Here is a 15,291-nt window from a genome sequence, read left to right on the forward strand (position 1 = left end):
GTGTACGTCTATAGGTGTGTGTGTCTGTGTGTGTTTCTCTGTATGTCTCTTTGTGTCTGTGTGTGTGTGTGCAGGCCTGTGTGTGTGTCCCACAAGAACCCAAAGCAGGGGGCCTGGCCAAATGCCCAGTGGGACACAGAGGCTCCGCGGCTGTAGAGCAGGGCCGCTCAGGATTCAGGAAAGAGCCCAGGCTTGGGGCCGGCCAGACCTTGGTGTGACCTATGACCCACTTGTTAGCAACTGTATGACCTTGGGCAGGTCTAAGCCTTGCTTTTCCCCTCAGTAAAATGGGGGTGAGCATACCCGCTGCCCAGGGCTGAGAATGAAATAAGAAAAGGTACGCCGAGCATTAAGCACCTCAAGCCGTCGTGCTGAGATGTGGTGGGGCCAGAGGATGTCCTGTTCTCTTGGGGACAGAAACCAACAATAAGGAGAGCAAACAGGCCCGAGAGTAGCAGTTGCCATGTGACATCACCCCTGCTGTGGTTTTATGCAGGGGAAGCCCCTGCTCCCACTAGGGGTCCCCAGCAGGCCCCGCTGGGCTGACACGAAGCAGGGAGGCCACACTTCCCCTGGCGTCCTGCTCCTGGGCTCTGAGTCAGGCTGCTCTCCCAGGGACTCACGGCCCAGCAGGCCCCAGAGGGCACGCACCCCTTTGCCCTTTCCCAGCCGTGAGGCTGGGTCTCACCCGTCATCACTTCATCAGCTAATCTTCGCCAGGCCCAGGCCCGTGCGATTGTGAAAGGGCTCTTCCTTTGTTTACTGGATGGCCTGGGGCGCTTCACTTCACATCTCGGAACCTCACTGTCCTGGGCCGTGAAATGCGGGTTCATCGCCAACAACCTGCCAGTGAGGGTTCAGTGGGAGCCCCTACACAAAAGCGCTTTGAATGCCCCCAAAGCCTTCCACCAGGTAGGGAGGTAGCTTTTGGGTATCCTGGGTCTGGAGAGCACCCTTAAACACGGTGCCTCAATGTCCTCCAGCAGTAGCCCCTTCTCTCTTTGGGAGGAAGTTCTGGAGAGCACCCTTAAACACGGTGCCTCAATGTCCTCCAGCAGTAGCCCCTTCTCTCTTTGGGAGGAAGTCACAGGCAGGGGACAAACTGGTGCTGGGTGCCCAAAGCACCCTCCTCTGAGCTGTGCCTCTCTGGCAGGCAGTTTGTTCTAAAGTGGGAGGGGGGTGGGAATAACCACATCCCACTAGGAGGCAGCTGGAGCCTGCTGGTTCCCTGAGGGTGCCAGGACCTGGAATGTGCACTTCCTAATTGCGAATTCATTCTGGCCACCAGTCCTGCCCCCACCCCAGGAATCTCAGCAGCAACAGCCCCAGTGGTGGTGGATTCCCCCCTCGTGGTATCCGGGGCTCAGGCTCCTTGAACATTAAATGGCAGTAGCGTCCCTGCCTCTTCTCTGAGGAAGTTGAGGCTGGGGGTCACTGGGAACTGGATAAAGTTCAACTGGTCACTCAAGGATCAATTTGATTTTACTCCAAACTACTGATTTTCAGGAGGAGGAATTGGGGCCCAGAGAAGAAAGTCACATTGTCCAAAGTCACACAGCTAGAGCCAGAGTTTGACCTTGTACCTACCCCCCCAGTTCAGCAGTAGATGGGCATATAGATAACTACCACGTGGTAGTTGATGCCACGGGTTTGACCCTCCCTTGTGTCACACATTGAAGGTGAGAGAGCTGGAAGCCTAATGCGGGGCAGACACCTGACTGGGGTCACACAACAAGCTGGTGACTGTTGTCGTGGAAACGCTGCTAGCTGGGCTGCCCTCGAGCTGTGTATCCTTGGTTGATAATAAGGGAGATCATCTCAGAGAGTGCCAGTGCTCGTCTGGGGACGTTAAGTGTCAGCTGGAATCGGGTTTCCAAACCTCGTTCCCAATCAGACTGGTAGTAGGACCCTGGAGCCTCGCACCTGCCCCCTTTCCATTCAAACTTGAACCAGAACCTTGGTGGCTTTTAAGCCCAAGATAGATTCTCAAGCTGATTCCTGCCCCCCTCCCCAAACCCAACCACTTCCCACTGGACCAAAGCTTCCTCAGATCTTCTGGCACCCGAGGCCTAGAAGGCAGGACCCCGGGGAGTAGCTCCGCAGAGCTCGCCCCAGGGGAGCGCATCCTGCTGCCCCCGATCTCCACCTTGAAAAAAGGGGTGGAGGAAGCTAGCTAGAGGAAGGCGCCTCGGCGGACCTCAGGGCGGGAGGTTCACTGGAACCTGCCCATCGCCCGGGAGCCGCCTCAGCTTCCTATCCCCCAACCCCGCATGGCTAGGTGGCCCCACCGTGCAAAGCAGTTCCTCCTGTGCGCGACGGAACCAAGCCCATAGCCTCAGTTTTGAGAGGCCCGGAAGGCGGGAGTCAGGCGGCGTCCTGCCCCGATAAGGATGGCGAGGGCCCAGCCCGCCCAGCACGCGGGTGGCCGGCGGGTGCTTGCAGCTGGGGCTTCGCAAGTCGAGGGGCTGGCCCGTAGGGCGGCCCCAAGGAGAAGGGAAGAAGCCCCCATCCCAAGCCTCGGGCGATCCCATCCCTGTGTCTGCATCCCTGTCCAGAGCCTCCTTCGGGCTCTGCCGAGCGCCTCGGTCCCTCGGCTGCCTGTGCCCGTCTCTGGGCCTGGATGGAAGCCAGTCTGTCTTTGGCTCTGTCTCGATTCCCGTCTTGCGGCGGCTCTGTGTGCACTGCCAGCCCCAACCCGGGATGGGCTGTCCGGCCGCCGCCCGGTCCCTGGCCTGGAGCGCCATCTGGTGGGCATATGGGGAGTTGCCGTGGTCCCCGACCAGGGTCTGCTCCAGGTCTGTTCCCAAAGGGGAGCTGCCGAAGGCACCAAAAAAGGGGGAGGGCTGGGAAAAGGGGGCAGCCGTCGAGTCTGGGAATCCCGTGCTTCAGAAGCGAACGCGGGGTGGGGCGAGAGGATCCGCGCCTCCAGAGAGCCCCAAAGGAGCTCTAAGGCCAAATCAAAGTCCCCGGCGCATTCGGCGGACGGAGTCATCAAAGCATTCAGCGAAGGTGACCAGACTGAACTGCCGAGGGAGCTCCCGGGGAGTACCCAGAGAGAACCCGGAGCTCAGGCTCTTTCCCCTTTGCCCCTTTTCCCGCGCACGGGTCTCCCTTCTGCCGCTCAGGTCCTAGAGCACGGAGCCCTCGGCCCCTCGCCGGACGGATCCTGTCTGCCCGGCTCGTGCTCTGGGTTTGGGGTCCAGGACGGCGAAGGAGAGGATGGAGTGGGATTGGATCTGGGGTAATTCCCAAAGCCGATGAGAAAAGCAGGCTCAGAATTTAGAGACTCCGTCCCTTGAACCGTCCTATATCCGGGAAATGGGGCGGGGTGGGGGTCGGGGCGTTCACCTGTGGGTGTCCTGCGGAGCATTAAGCTGAACGCGCGCCTCTGGCTCCAAGGGGTGCCCTGCGTGGACGTTCGCGGTACACTGGGGAGGCGGGTCCCAGTTCTGTACACTTGGGGGGCAGGGCCAGGCCACTAAAGTCAGGATTTCCTCCACCGCAGCATTTCTGGGGGTTGGGCTGGCGGCGTAGAGATGGGGGATTACTCGAGGGCTCCAGAGACTCGGATTGACCGAAGAAGAAATGAGGTCCCCTAGGTCTCGCAATCCTTGCTGCCTAGCCGCTAGGGGTCTCACGGAGCCCCCCCCCTCACACCTACGCTCCCAGTCTCTAAACTCCCCTGTGAATTACACTCACAATCCGACAACGACACACACAATGCCCTCTCACACCCCCACAGTCCCAACGCACAGGGCCCCGCGGGGACACACCAAGTCAGCAACCCCAATCACCCCCAAATGTGCCCTCCACACTCGTCCGCTGGCGATTCTGCCGTCTAGGGCCCCTGGTGCCAGGCCCTGAAGGGTTAAGGAGGCCTTGGGGCACCGGAGCGGTGGGACGCGGGGCGCCAGGGCTAATTGGCGACCCCAGGAACAATGAAGGCTGGGAGGCGGGCGGCTTAATTGGGCCTGGGAGCGGCCTGGCCTTTGTCTGGGACTCGCCCTGCCGCCGGCCGCGCGGTTCCCGCAGCCGAACTCAGGCTCGCAGCTGGGACCCAGCGCAGAGCCGCCAGGGCGACTCCGGGTGGGGACGTGTGCGGTGGGGGCCGAGGGGAAGGGGGGACGAGTCTCCAAGCTGCGCTCGGGAGCCCGGGGTGTCTCGAGGCCCTGGAATATCACTCCACCACACCCGGGGCGCTGCAGCCACCACGCGGTGAGAACGCAGCCGTAACCGGGCCGCTCTGCCCAGCCTTTACAGCGACCCCTTCTCGGGTTCCCCGTCAGCCCGCGGGCCCTCCCGCGGCTCCAGGTCGGTGCTGCCCCCTGGTGTCAAAAGCCTTGTCCGCAGCCTCTTCCCAACTCTCCTTCGTAGACGTGCGGGCCAACGGTAAGAAATCGGAAGAAACAGAGGCTCCCCTGCTCTTTGAATTTTCTAGGCAGTTTTCAGCCCGAAGAGGCCTCGAATTAACACACTGTCTACGAAGGATTCTATTTGAGCTGAGAAAGGGGCCCCTCTGCCCTGCCCCCTTCCTGAACTGTCCCCATCACTGTCCTGCCCGCCCCAAGATCAGAGGCAGGGAGGCTGGAACTCCAAGAGCTGGGGCAGCCTTCTGCGCCCTCCCACTCTTTCACTGGCCGAGCCTCTCGCCGAATTCAGCATGGCCTGTAGCCAGCTCCCTTCCTGGAAGAGGCGGACATGATTCTCTTCCTTGCAAATGTGTCTGCCCACGCACGTGTCCTGGGTGCTTGGAGGCGAGTTCCACCTCCACCTTCACCCTTCCTCCATCTCACCATCCCCGGTGTCCCTGGTGAATTGGAAGCCAGAGCTCCCGCCCCACAAAGTGACCAAATTGGCCAGCCTGCTAGTCCAGGGCGTCCTGTATCCCCAAAGCTTAAAGAGGAGTGAACTGGGAAGGGAGGAGGGGGCTCAGTGATGAACTCTGAGTGGTTTGAAGGACAGCCTATCTCCCACCCCTTCCCACTGCTAGGATTTGGGGCTGAGACACCAGTTGGCGGGGTGAAGAGGCGAGACGATGCCGCCGTCGCTTGCTCATGGGATGGGGATGGGAAGCAGCTGTTCTTGCAGACGTGGGCCACGGGGCAGGACCGGCCTAATGGATACTGACATAGTTGGATTTCCTGAGACACCCCCAGTCGAACCCCTAATTATACAGAGGGAACGTGAGACAGGAAAGGAAAGAGCCTATTGAGCCCCACTCCCCACACCCTCAAGAGAGATGAGTTCCACGGGAGAACTTTCAGGCTAGACTTTGCCGCGCTAGTCAACAACCCTGATACGGAGAGAGTATTTTTTTTGTGGTTCGGGAGACAGAGAGATGGAAAAAGATTCTAGGATCCGCAGTATTTGGGAGACCGAGGCCAAGCTGCTCCTCGGAAGAGAGAGAGGGAGCAGGGAGCACCCATCTTACCAGTCCCACCTACCCAGAGGCTCTGAAGGCGGGTTGCGTTTCCTCTGTGGTGGCCCGAGTGCGGGAGCGGCGGACGGAAGCAAGCGGCCAGCAGAGGGAGCCCGGCCCCCGGCCTGGGACGCGGCCCGCACTGGGAGCGCGCGGGGCTCGCGGCGGCTCGGCGCCTCCCGGCCCAGCCCGCGGCCCGCACCGGCGCCGCCCGGCCTCGCAGCTCCGCCTGCTGCCCCGGCCGTGCAGTCGCCCCCGGGGAGCAGCTGCCGCCGAGCCCGGGGCGCCCAACCTTTGGTTCCCGCCTCCAGTCCCTCCTGACGCGCTTGCTGCGCCCCTGCCCCGCACGGCCCACAGAGCGCACAGCGCCGTTCACTTCGCATTGCAGCGTTTTATTGTTTTCTCGCGTTTTTGTCGTTTCGTCTCTCTCCGGAGCGAAAAGTGAAAACCTGAGGTGGAGCCCGCGGGCCGGGCGAGCAAAGCCCGGGCGGAGGGGCGAGGGGCTGGTGGGGTGGGAGCTCCTCCGGGGGACGGGCCCTCTCCCGCAGCCAAGGACACCCCCCACTCAGCCCTGTACAATATAGATGCTCATGTAAAATGAAAAAAATTAAATGCTATGAGTTAATCTCTAAATATTATGTACACAGCAATGTACACCTTTGAATAAATTAATACCAATTTGCATATTCTGGGAACCTTAAAGCTTATTTACACAAATTACCATTTATTTCATAAATATCTTTTTTCCCTGGGGACTCAGGGCAGAAGTGCCATTCCCTCCGCTGACCCAGGGGTTGGAGGGGCGCCTGTCTGGGAGAAGAGGTGGGAGGACTAAACGACCGGGTCCCTCCCAGCTCGAGTCTACACTGACTTCAGTCTTCACTGACCCCAGCATCCCTCATCCCAGATTCTCAAGTGGTCCAGGCCCATGACTAGGGGCTCCGGGGCTTCCTCCGAAGCTCCTACCCCTGACCCCTGCATCTTCTGGCTCCCAAAGAGCCAGCCCCTGGCTGGGCAAAGGACGAGGCCTCCTCACAGCGCTGGAGGACTCGGAGAGGCCCCTGCCGATGACACCTTGACACTGGAGCAGACCTGGACTGGCTCCAAAGCGACTGTGTTCCCGGCAGCCCGATTCCTTGTGAGGCCCAGGGAAGTGTCCCAGGCCCCGGCTGGCTGGTGGGGGCTTCATTCCGGCTGCTGCAGCCCTCTTTTACTCCTTTATTTAAATAAATACCCATTCTGTGCTGTACACGTCCCAAGCAGCAGGGGCAGGCAGCCCGGGAGGCCTGCGTGGTGGCGGAGCAGCTGGGCAGCCCCCTCACTTGGGCGACTCCCTGCCGGGGGAGAGAGCTCGCTGGCTCTCCAGCCCACTCACCAGTCTCTGGATGCTCTGCAGTTCGCTGGCCGCCTCTTTGGCTGAGCCGCTGGGCGACAGGGCACCGCGGGGCGGGGCCCCCACTTTGCGGAGAGCCAGCTCGGGCAGCGGGCTGGGTTCCCGGCTGTTGCCGCCTGCAGCCTTGGAGCCCTCGGCCGCCAGCCCAGTGGTGAGGAGGCTAGTGCTAGGCGGGATGGTGACTGGGATCTGGTAGGGGCTGAAGCGCAGGCGGGGCCGGGCACTGCCCAGAAAGGGACTCCGGGATAGGGAGCCGGCGGCGGCAGCGGCGGCGGCCGCAGCACTAGTGGCTGGCAGAGCGGAGGCCGCTGCCGCAGCGGCTGCCATGTAGGTGTAAGGGTAGGGGAAGAGGCCTCCGAAAGTGGGCATTGGGATTCCCTGAAAGAAACAGAACAAGACGAGGGTTAGGCATCCTGCCTGGGGTGTTCCTGAGGGTGATCTGGGTGGTGGGAGTGGTGCTACGACTTAGGAATCCCTGCCCCACTGTTTCTAGGAATCTAAGACCAGAGCTCACGTAACTGTAATCCCAAAGAGCACAGGTGGGCCTGAGCCAGTATGCCTGTGGCCAGACCCAGGTAGAAGTGCAGCTTATGATGCACAGCCCTGGCACCATGAAGCTCTGTGCCAGGTGTTACAGTAGGAGTCAGGAAAGGCCATTACAGGCAACTGAACTAGCCTGGGCCTTGAGGGAGGAAATAGGGCTGGCATAGGGCCAGGTGGCCAGCAGGCAACTTTGGCTGCAATGGGGGGTCTCTGCTCACTTAGAACAGTGTCCTCCCCAGCCCTTCTACCTGCAGGTGCCGCAAAGGGCTGGGGCAGCACAGATCGGGGAGGAGCTTTGTAAACTCTCCCTCTGCCTGCCCACCTGCTCGGGGGTCTCCTGCCTGAGCCAGGAGAGGGATACAGATGCCAATCCACTTCTAAACCGGCCTGAATACACTACAAAGAACTCCTGGCGGCACCTCAGTGGCAGCTGAGGAAGGAATGCAAAGTCTTTGCCTGTGGAGAGCACAGGAGCCAGGAGACCCAGGACAAATACCTCCTTAGTCCCTGAGGCCCAACTTTCGGATTATCTGACTTTTGAGATAATGGTTCAACCCACAGAGTATGTGGGTATGGGGAGGAGGGCAGGGGCTGACTGTGCTGCGCTTCCAGGGAGCCTCAGGCAGGGAGGAGGAGAAGTAGCTTAGTCAGGAATGAGAAAATATCCTTCCTGAGAAGGTCAAGCCCTACTGAGCATTCAGATCTGGCACCTCAGAGGAAGGAGGGAGGCTTCAGATCTAGCTTTGGCCCTTCCTGATGGCCCAGAGGTGGGCTACCCTGGCTTGAGAACTTAACCACTGGCAGTATACCAAGTGATGCCTCCTGAGTGCGGAGTACTCTTGCCCTGGCCTTACACCTGTTGATCAGGCTGTGACCAGAAGCCCTGACTTCCCAGCCACCTCTTTGATGCCCATGCTTGTCACCAGAATTGGGCTGGGGAGGAGGCATTCACATACACACAGAATCGAGGGTACAGATGAAACCTCTAGGCCCTGAACTCCATTTTCCAGAGACTTCTTTGCCAGCTCAGAGCCCCAGATACATGATGTTAGTGCCTCAAACACTCACTCCACACACCCCTGATACTGAGCTCCATTTAAAACTCATTTCAGAATCCCCTCCCCCACTCGAAAAATATTTGCTTCTGAACCAAAGGAGCCTTCTCAGACCTGGACTCCTATTTTTCTTCCCTTAAGATAAGATCTCAAGGGTTCAATTTGCCAGAAACCTCAGAGGGAAGAAAATGAATGTAGAGAATCCAAATCTTTCCACAGGGAATATTCCACCCAAGCAACCAAAGAGGCCGCTTTCTCCATCGGATCTTCTTATTTTGCTTCTGGCCACAGTTTCATAAACTCTCCTCTGGGAGCTCAGAATTTCAACCTGAGCCTGGGGAACTGAGCCCCTCTTCTCTGGGACATGTGGCTGGAGGACTTGGGAGACCCACTGTGGGGGAAGGAACAGCCCTGTCCTTTGTCAGGTCAGAGGACTTCCTAGAGGGCCTGAAATGGGCCAGAGACATCTGGGAGGTGGATCATTTTGGTGGTCAACTGTCCAGAACATATTGTAAAAAAATTCCTATTCCTTTTGTCCAGCCACCTGAGCCTTTTGGGGACTGACAGTGAGCCAAGGGTCTTTTTCCCCAAGAAAAATGTCCTGAGGCAGGCCCTCACAAAAGCCAGGGGCAGCCCCCAGTGTGTTGGAACAGAAAGAGTCTAATGGGTGCCACTATACTGGGGTTATAGGGAAGGAAACAGGTCCAGAGAGGGTCAGGGACTTGCCCAAGGTCATACAGGAATCGGAAGCAGTGCCCTGGCCAGACTGTAGACCTACGTAAGACTCCCTGAACTTATGTGTGGTCCACAGGGTCCATCAGGTCTCCCGAGAACGGAGTTCTTGCCCACCGGAAGCTCGGAGCGCCTATGGCACCCTCAAGCCCTATGCCTGCCTCTGCTGCCCACCTCGATCCTCCTCCCTCCATCGTGCCAGATGACACCAGATGACAGGCCTTACCTGAGATGCCAGCATGTGCTGGGAGAGGTGGAACGGGAAGGGCCCAGCGGTGCTTGCGGCGCTGGCCGCGGGACCCAGCCCGCCTGCGTCCAGCCCCGTGGCGGTCCCGGGCCCGCCGCCTCCGCCACTGCCTCCGCTGCCTGCCACCGAAGCCAGTAGGTGACTCATGCCCATGGCGGAGAAGGCTCCGGGGCCCATGGCGAACTGTCCCGGGTGCAGAAAGAGCGGCTGGCCGGCCCCCAGCGGCCCAAAGAACTGCTGCCCGTGCAGGTGACCGGAGAAAGCCAGGCCCGGCAGGTGTCCGGCGCCCAGGGGGGACGCACTGTCTGTCTGCACCACCAGCGGCGCCAGGCCGGGTTCCTTGCCCTCGCCCACCTCCTTGCGCCCCTCGTCTTTCCGCCGGCCTTCGGCGCGCTCCTTCTCCAGGCTCCGCAAGCCAAACGGGCCGTCCCCGCCGCTCTCGACCGGCTCCTTGCCCCTCTCGGGGCTGCGCCGCTCCCGGACGCGCTCGGGTTCGGTCAAGCGAGGGGGGCTGCCGCCGTCCAGGGCCGGGCTGCGGCCGAGCACCGGCCCCGCGCGCTCCTCGCTCAGCCTCTCGTGCTCTGGGTCGCTGTCCGCAGCGCAGGACTTCTCCTCGGCTGCGGGAAGAATGGACGCGTAGGGTTACAGCCCGGAGAGAGACAGGAGCCAAGCCTCTCTCGGTGTCTGGACCCGGCTGGAGAGATGTGCAGAAGCCTGCTCTCCAGGAGGCCAAGTCGGAAGGAGCTCCTAGATCGTCATCGGGCAGGGAGCAGCTGCAGGTCACCTCATCCAAAACCCCTTGTTTACAACGGGAGAAAGTGAGCCCTATAGCTGAGACTTTACTGCCACAGAGTCACCCAGCGCCAGGGCCCTAGCTAGGAGCCCAGCCTCATCTGCTGGCCACTTGGGACCGCCCTCAAGGGGATTCCGAGCTTAGAGGCCCATCCCAGACACCCTGCTGACGCTTCCCCCAGGCCTTAAGTTAGACAGATGCTGAGCACGGAGCCAACCCGGCGCCCGAAGGACACCCTCCCCTCCCCTCCCCCCGCCCGACCCGCACCTCTGGTCCGATGTAGGCGCAGGGGACTAGGCGCTGTCCCGGGGGAGGGCGGCGGTTCCCGTGCCGGGGGAGGGTCGCAGGACGAGGCGTCCGACTCGGCGCCGTCGCGCTCCGGCTTGCAGTGCTCCTCGTACAAGCGCAACGACGGCAGTGTCAGCTGCTTCCTGGGGATGAGCGGAGGGAGCGGGTCAGAGCGCAGCGCACACCCTCCACGTCCTGTTACCCAGGCACCGGCCGCAGGGCGGTCTCGTGAATCCTCACCTTTTCTCCCGCCGACCATTCCCGGTGTCCCGGAAACCCTTGGCAAACGGGTTGTTGTCGATCTTTAGCTGCGTGATCTGCGGGGACCAAGAGGGTGGCATCAGGTCAAAATGCCGCTCTTCCAGCCGGGAAGTCAGCGGCTGCCCACCCAGAGGAGACTCCAGGGTGTAGACATTTAACTCTCCTGCCTGGGATGGGACACTCCCAGCCAGAGGGCAAGGTGAGGCCGGCGCACGGGCCTGGAGGAAAGTGACAAGGTCTCTCCTGCAAAATCTTTATTTGAGACATAATCCCTCAACTTGCATATACAGGCCCAAAGCTGTGAGACCAGAGTCGAAATCTGCCCAAGCATGCACACAAGCCCACATGGCTACTCACGTTAAACCAACCCAGCACCGGAGCAGACACGCACAGACTGCAGACGGAACACACGCAGGTCCATAGACATACGCAAAGGTAACACACTCACGGGCCCTCACACACACAAGTACACAGGCAAAACAAGTGTCCAGGGAACCAAACAAATTCGCAAGCCTCCACATGGATCCAAGGCGCTCCAAAAGGTGCACGCAAACCCGCTCAGACACATCAGTTCACAAAGAAAGAAAAAACGACTCCCAGGACACTCAGAAACTGTCGTTCATCTGAGAGTGGTGCACAAGGACACAGGGCGAGTTGGGTGGTGCTCTGGCCCTCTAGAGAGAGGGTGTAGAAAGGCAGCAATCAGAAAAAGCCCTTTAACTTGAAGGGAGTCTCTAAGCACCTCTGAAGGGGTCCTGGGCCTGGACTGACCCAGAGAAGGATGTTGGGGGCGTGCTGTGTCACCTGTCCCGCCGTCTGTCTCCCCCAGGAAGGTGAAAACTGGGACCCCTGGTTCCTAGCATTGGGTTCTTAGCAGCAGGAGAGCCTGGGCATATTGCCTCGGGCACCCTCTCTTCATTTAAATTCCCACCCCTGAGCCAAGAAATAAACGAATAAAAACTAAAAAATGTCAGCACGGGCCCGGAGACTCGGCTAATTGCTAAGTAAACATCCCCACCCCAACGGAGGGCCCAGCTGTTCACGGGCCTGGGGGTGAGTATGCATATGTGTCCCGGACTTGAAAGAGCTGCCAAGGGATTTCAGTGGGCGCTGCGCTCACAGATGCGAGGCTTGGTGCTCGGGAATGGGCCGTGAGGGCTCACGGTGGGTGCGGGGGCGGGGGTGGGCTGCGGGCAGGTGTGAGTGGAGAGTTGGAGCCCACATGTGGGAGAGGGCATCGGTGCAAGGGCTGGGCCCGCCGCACTCCCGGCGCACCTTGTCGTTCTGGTAGGCAGTGACCGCGATGAAGTCGGTCTCTGGGAACACGTAGGTGCGGAAGGTGCTGTAGGGCAGCTTCAGGATGTCGTTGGCTCGCACGATATGGAAGCGTGGTTGATACTTGTGCATGGAGTTCAGGATGGTCTGTGGGGAGGACACGGGTCAGCCGGCAGCCCCTCAACTATGACCCGAGCATTTTTATTCTCTGGGGACCCGACCTCTTTCCATCTCTGTCTCTTTCACGTTTCTGTCTTCTCCACCGCCCCCTACACTTCCCTTTTGCTGTCTTCTCTGCCTTTTCTCCCCTATATTTCCTTTTCTTTTGTTTTTTTCCTCTCAATTTTCTTTATCCTAGTTTTCCTCTCCATTAAAAAATTTACCCCAGTTGAAAAACAGAAATAAAACAAAATTAAAAAGCCCTACAACTCCATCCTTAACCTCTCTTCCTGGGCTCACTGCTAAGCCCCTAGTAATCCCAGGGAGAGAAGATTGGAACCTTCCAGGGCTCACCGACTGTCCTACCTCCAAATGGGCAGTCCCTTTTGCCCCATGAACTCCCCCCTCCCATTTGCTGGGGCCCTGGGTCTGGCAGAAACGGAGAGAACTCCAAACTCCCTCCTCCTGGTTGGGCATCAGCCTGTGGGAGGAGGGAAAGGAGTCTCAGAAAAGGTGTGGAGATGACTGTTTTAACTTTTAAACCTCCTCATTTGGGGAGAGGGGTGGGAACAAGGGTCTTGGGGAGGGTGAGGACAAGCTGAGGTCCTGCGTAAAGTCTTCCAAGCTCAGGACCTAAAAAAAGACCAGCGGCTGCACGACCCAGTCCCGCACCTGCCTCCACCGCTAGACTCTAGGAGGGGCTTTCCAAGGCCTGACAGAAGCTGAGATTGTGAGCAGCCTAGAGTTTATCAGGTTCAGACACATCGTTCTCCAGGCTTGCAGAGCAGAGCCCTCTGGGCCCAGGCCCAGCCATCATAGGCCACAGGGCAGTGACCTGGGTGGGGGCACGCTGGAGGTTTGGCAAGCACTCCCCTCTGGAGAATCCCGCCGCCTCCTCTCCTCTCCACCCACCCTCAGCCTTGCCGGGTGCTGAAGTCCTCGACCCCCATCTGCACGTCCGCCCTGCACTCACAAAGCCGTGCTTGTCAGAGATGTTGTTGGTCAGCTTCAGCTTGTGGAAGGCCACTGGCTTGGCCATCCACTGCTCTCCTGTGGCTGGGCTGTCCGGGTGGATGTACATGCGTTTGGGCATCTCTGGGTCAGCTTTGCCCGCCACCATCCAGCGCGAGTTATGAAATTTATACCGGCAATCATCAGCGGCCACAATGTCCATCAGCAGGATATATTTGGCCTTCTTGTCCAGGCCGCTGACTCGCACCTTGAAGGGAGGAAACATCCTCCTGCGAGGAGGGGAAAGACGGAGACAGTCATGGGACTCGGCTTTATGTCAGCGATCCCCTCTCCCTCAACATACACACCATTGCTTCCCCACCGAGTTTCCTGTTGTCTCTCCTCTGCCCCCTTACTACTGCCTGGGAGACCCCACCTGTGGTTGCTGTTCCTAAGAGAGCCCATTTCTGCCTATCAGACCCTCTCCTATTATAAGGCTTCTTTCTCATTTGCCCTATGTTTAGATAGAGTGATCCTCTTTCTCCCTCATCTGAGATGAAAGCCAGTGTCCAGGAAAGAAATCCAGGCCTTCTAGAAATACACCTCCTTCTCTTGAATCTCCCTGAAATTTGTTCAGGGGATACATTCACTTGGGACCCAAGCTCCCAGAAATAAATTCGGAGGATGTCTGTTTGGGGAAGGAACTGGGTTACAGCACCGAACAAGGACCCCGATCCTGAAGTTCGGGGGAAGAGGGTGAGCCTGAGGCCTGAATTCTCCGTGGCTGAGTCAAAGGCTTGAGTGGTCGGGGACTGCAGTTTTCTTCCGGCTTTAAGGCCTAAGGCGGCTTGTGTGTCCGGAGCTCCCGGTTCCTCGTCCGGGACTAGGTTCCAGGCCGGGTCAGGCAGCAGCTGGTCCGGATCAGAGCTCGGGGTTCGCTGCCGAGAACGGAGCGGCCGGCGGGAACCAGCGGGCCATCCTGGGCCTTAGCGGGGTGCGAGTCCCATTCTGGGCTCCAGGGTTGGAGGAGAGTGCGGGAGACGCTGCATCTCCTCGGAGCACCAAGCCCGACCCGGAGGCAGGAGAGCGAGGCCGCGGAGCTGAGGACTTGCAACCGAGACCTCCGAAACCCGCCAGGGCCGAGCCGTGGGCCTTCTCGGCTTTGGGATACAGAACAGTTGGGACTATTCTGTAGGAACATGTTTTCGTTTTACTTCATTCAGGAGATTTCGATGCTTTAGTTTGAAAGAAGTTCGTTCGGTGCCAAATGAGGAAAATCAGCTTGGTTGTCTGGGAGCTAAGCGTTGCGCGGGGGCCGAGCCAGGACCCGCGAGCTGCGGGTTCGGCGCCGGTCGGTGCTGTCGGGTCCCCCGCCCGCCCGCCCGCCCACCCTCGCGCCCTCCGGCCGGCGGGCCTCCCTACCTCCCGGACTTGGTGATGACCATCTCGGTGCCTAGCTTGTGGAACTGGTCCCACAGCTCCTTGGCCTCCAGCGTCACCTTGGGGTCGTCCTCCACCTCGTCCTCGGGCTCCAGGCTCTTAAGCGAGCGCAGATGCGCGGCGGGCGGGTGCGGGCCGAGTGCCGAGACGTGCAGCCCCGCCTCGGCCGCCGCCGCCGCCGCCGCCGCGGCCGCCGCCCCCGCCAAGCCCGGGTCGGGCAGCGGCTTGGCCAGCGCGCCGGGCGGCAGTGCGAGCGCCGGGAAGAAGGAGGGCTGCGCTGCCGCCAGGAAGGCGGACATGGGGAAGTCGGCCGGCCGTGGCGCGTGGAACGGGTGGTAAGCCATGGCGCTGGCCGCCAGCGCCGGCTCTCTCATCGGGACATCCGGCCCAGGCGCCCAGGGGCCGGGGCCGGGGGCGCGCGGCTCGGACCCCCGGCCCGGGCGGCGGCGCGCGCGGAGGAAGGGCGACCGGGGTGGCAAGCGCGGCGGCGGCTCCTCCCGGCTCCCCGTCCGGCGCACGGCGAGGTACGCGGGGCTCTGAGCGCGGGGGCGGCGGGGGGCTCTACGCGGGGCTGGGCTGGGCTGGCCCGCTCCGGCGCCGGGGACCACGCGCGACTGGTTAGATCTTGTCGTGATCTCTGGAAAACTGTGACTATCTCACATGTCCTGCCCTGCTCGGATCCCCAGCGCTAACGAGCCAGGCCCCCCTTGATTGCTGATTTTACGCTTTTTGGAC

The 15,291-nt window shown here is 60.3% G+C and overlaps 1 protein-coding gene across 1 annotated transcript; it reads right to left on the reverse strand.

Annotated features, from left to right (window-relative positions):
* Window positions 1-5,790: 5,790 nt before the first annotated feature.
* Window positions 5,791-15,249, reverse strand: TBX2 (T-box transcription factor 2). Its single transcript, XM_072940273.1, has 7 exons — window positions 14,539-15,249; window positions 13,139-13,406; window positions 12,007-12,153; window positions 10,711-10,787; window positions 10,450-10,613; window positions 9,369-10,006; window positions 5,791-7,190 (listed from the first exon to the last, which is right to left on the reverse strand). The coding sequence occupies exons 1-7, from the start codon at window positions 14,928-14,930 to the stop codon at window positions 6,738-6,740; spliced, it is 2,139 nt and encodes a 712-aa protein (XP_072796374.1). The 5' UTR covers window positions 14,931-15,249; the 3' UTR covers window positions 5,791-6,737.
* Between the last annotated feature and the right edge of the window lie 42 nt (window positions 15,250-15,291).

This window comes from Vicugna pacos, chromosome 16 (genome assembly GCF_048564905.1).
Source record: "Vicugna pacos chromosome 16, VicPac4, whole genome shotgun sequence".
Taxonomy (NCBI): Eukaryota; Metazoa; Chordata; class Mammalia; order Artiodactyla; family Camelidae; genus Vicugna; species Vicugna pacos.

Bases quoted from the DNA above. Each gene is read 5' to 3' on its own strand.
- TBX2 (XM_072940273.1), bottom strand. From the start codon at position 14,930: ATGAGAGAGCCGGCGCTGGCGGCCAGCGCCATGGCTTACCACCCGTTC. The intron at 12,154-13,138 runs GTGAGTGCAGGG...TCCTCCCCACAG, and splicing joins TCTCTGACAAGCACGGCTTT to ACCATCCTGAACTCCATGCA. The intron at 7,191-9,368 runs GTAAGGCCTGTC...TGTTTCTTTCAG, and splicing joins AGCACATGCTGGCATCTCAG to GGAATCCCAATGCCCACTTT.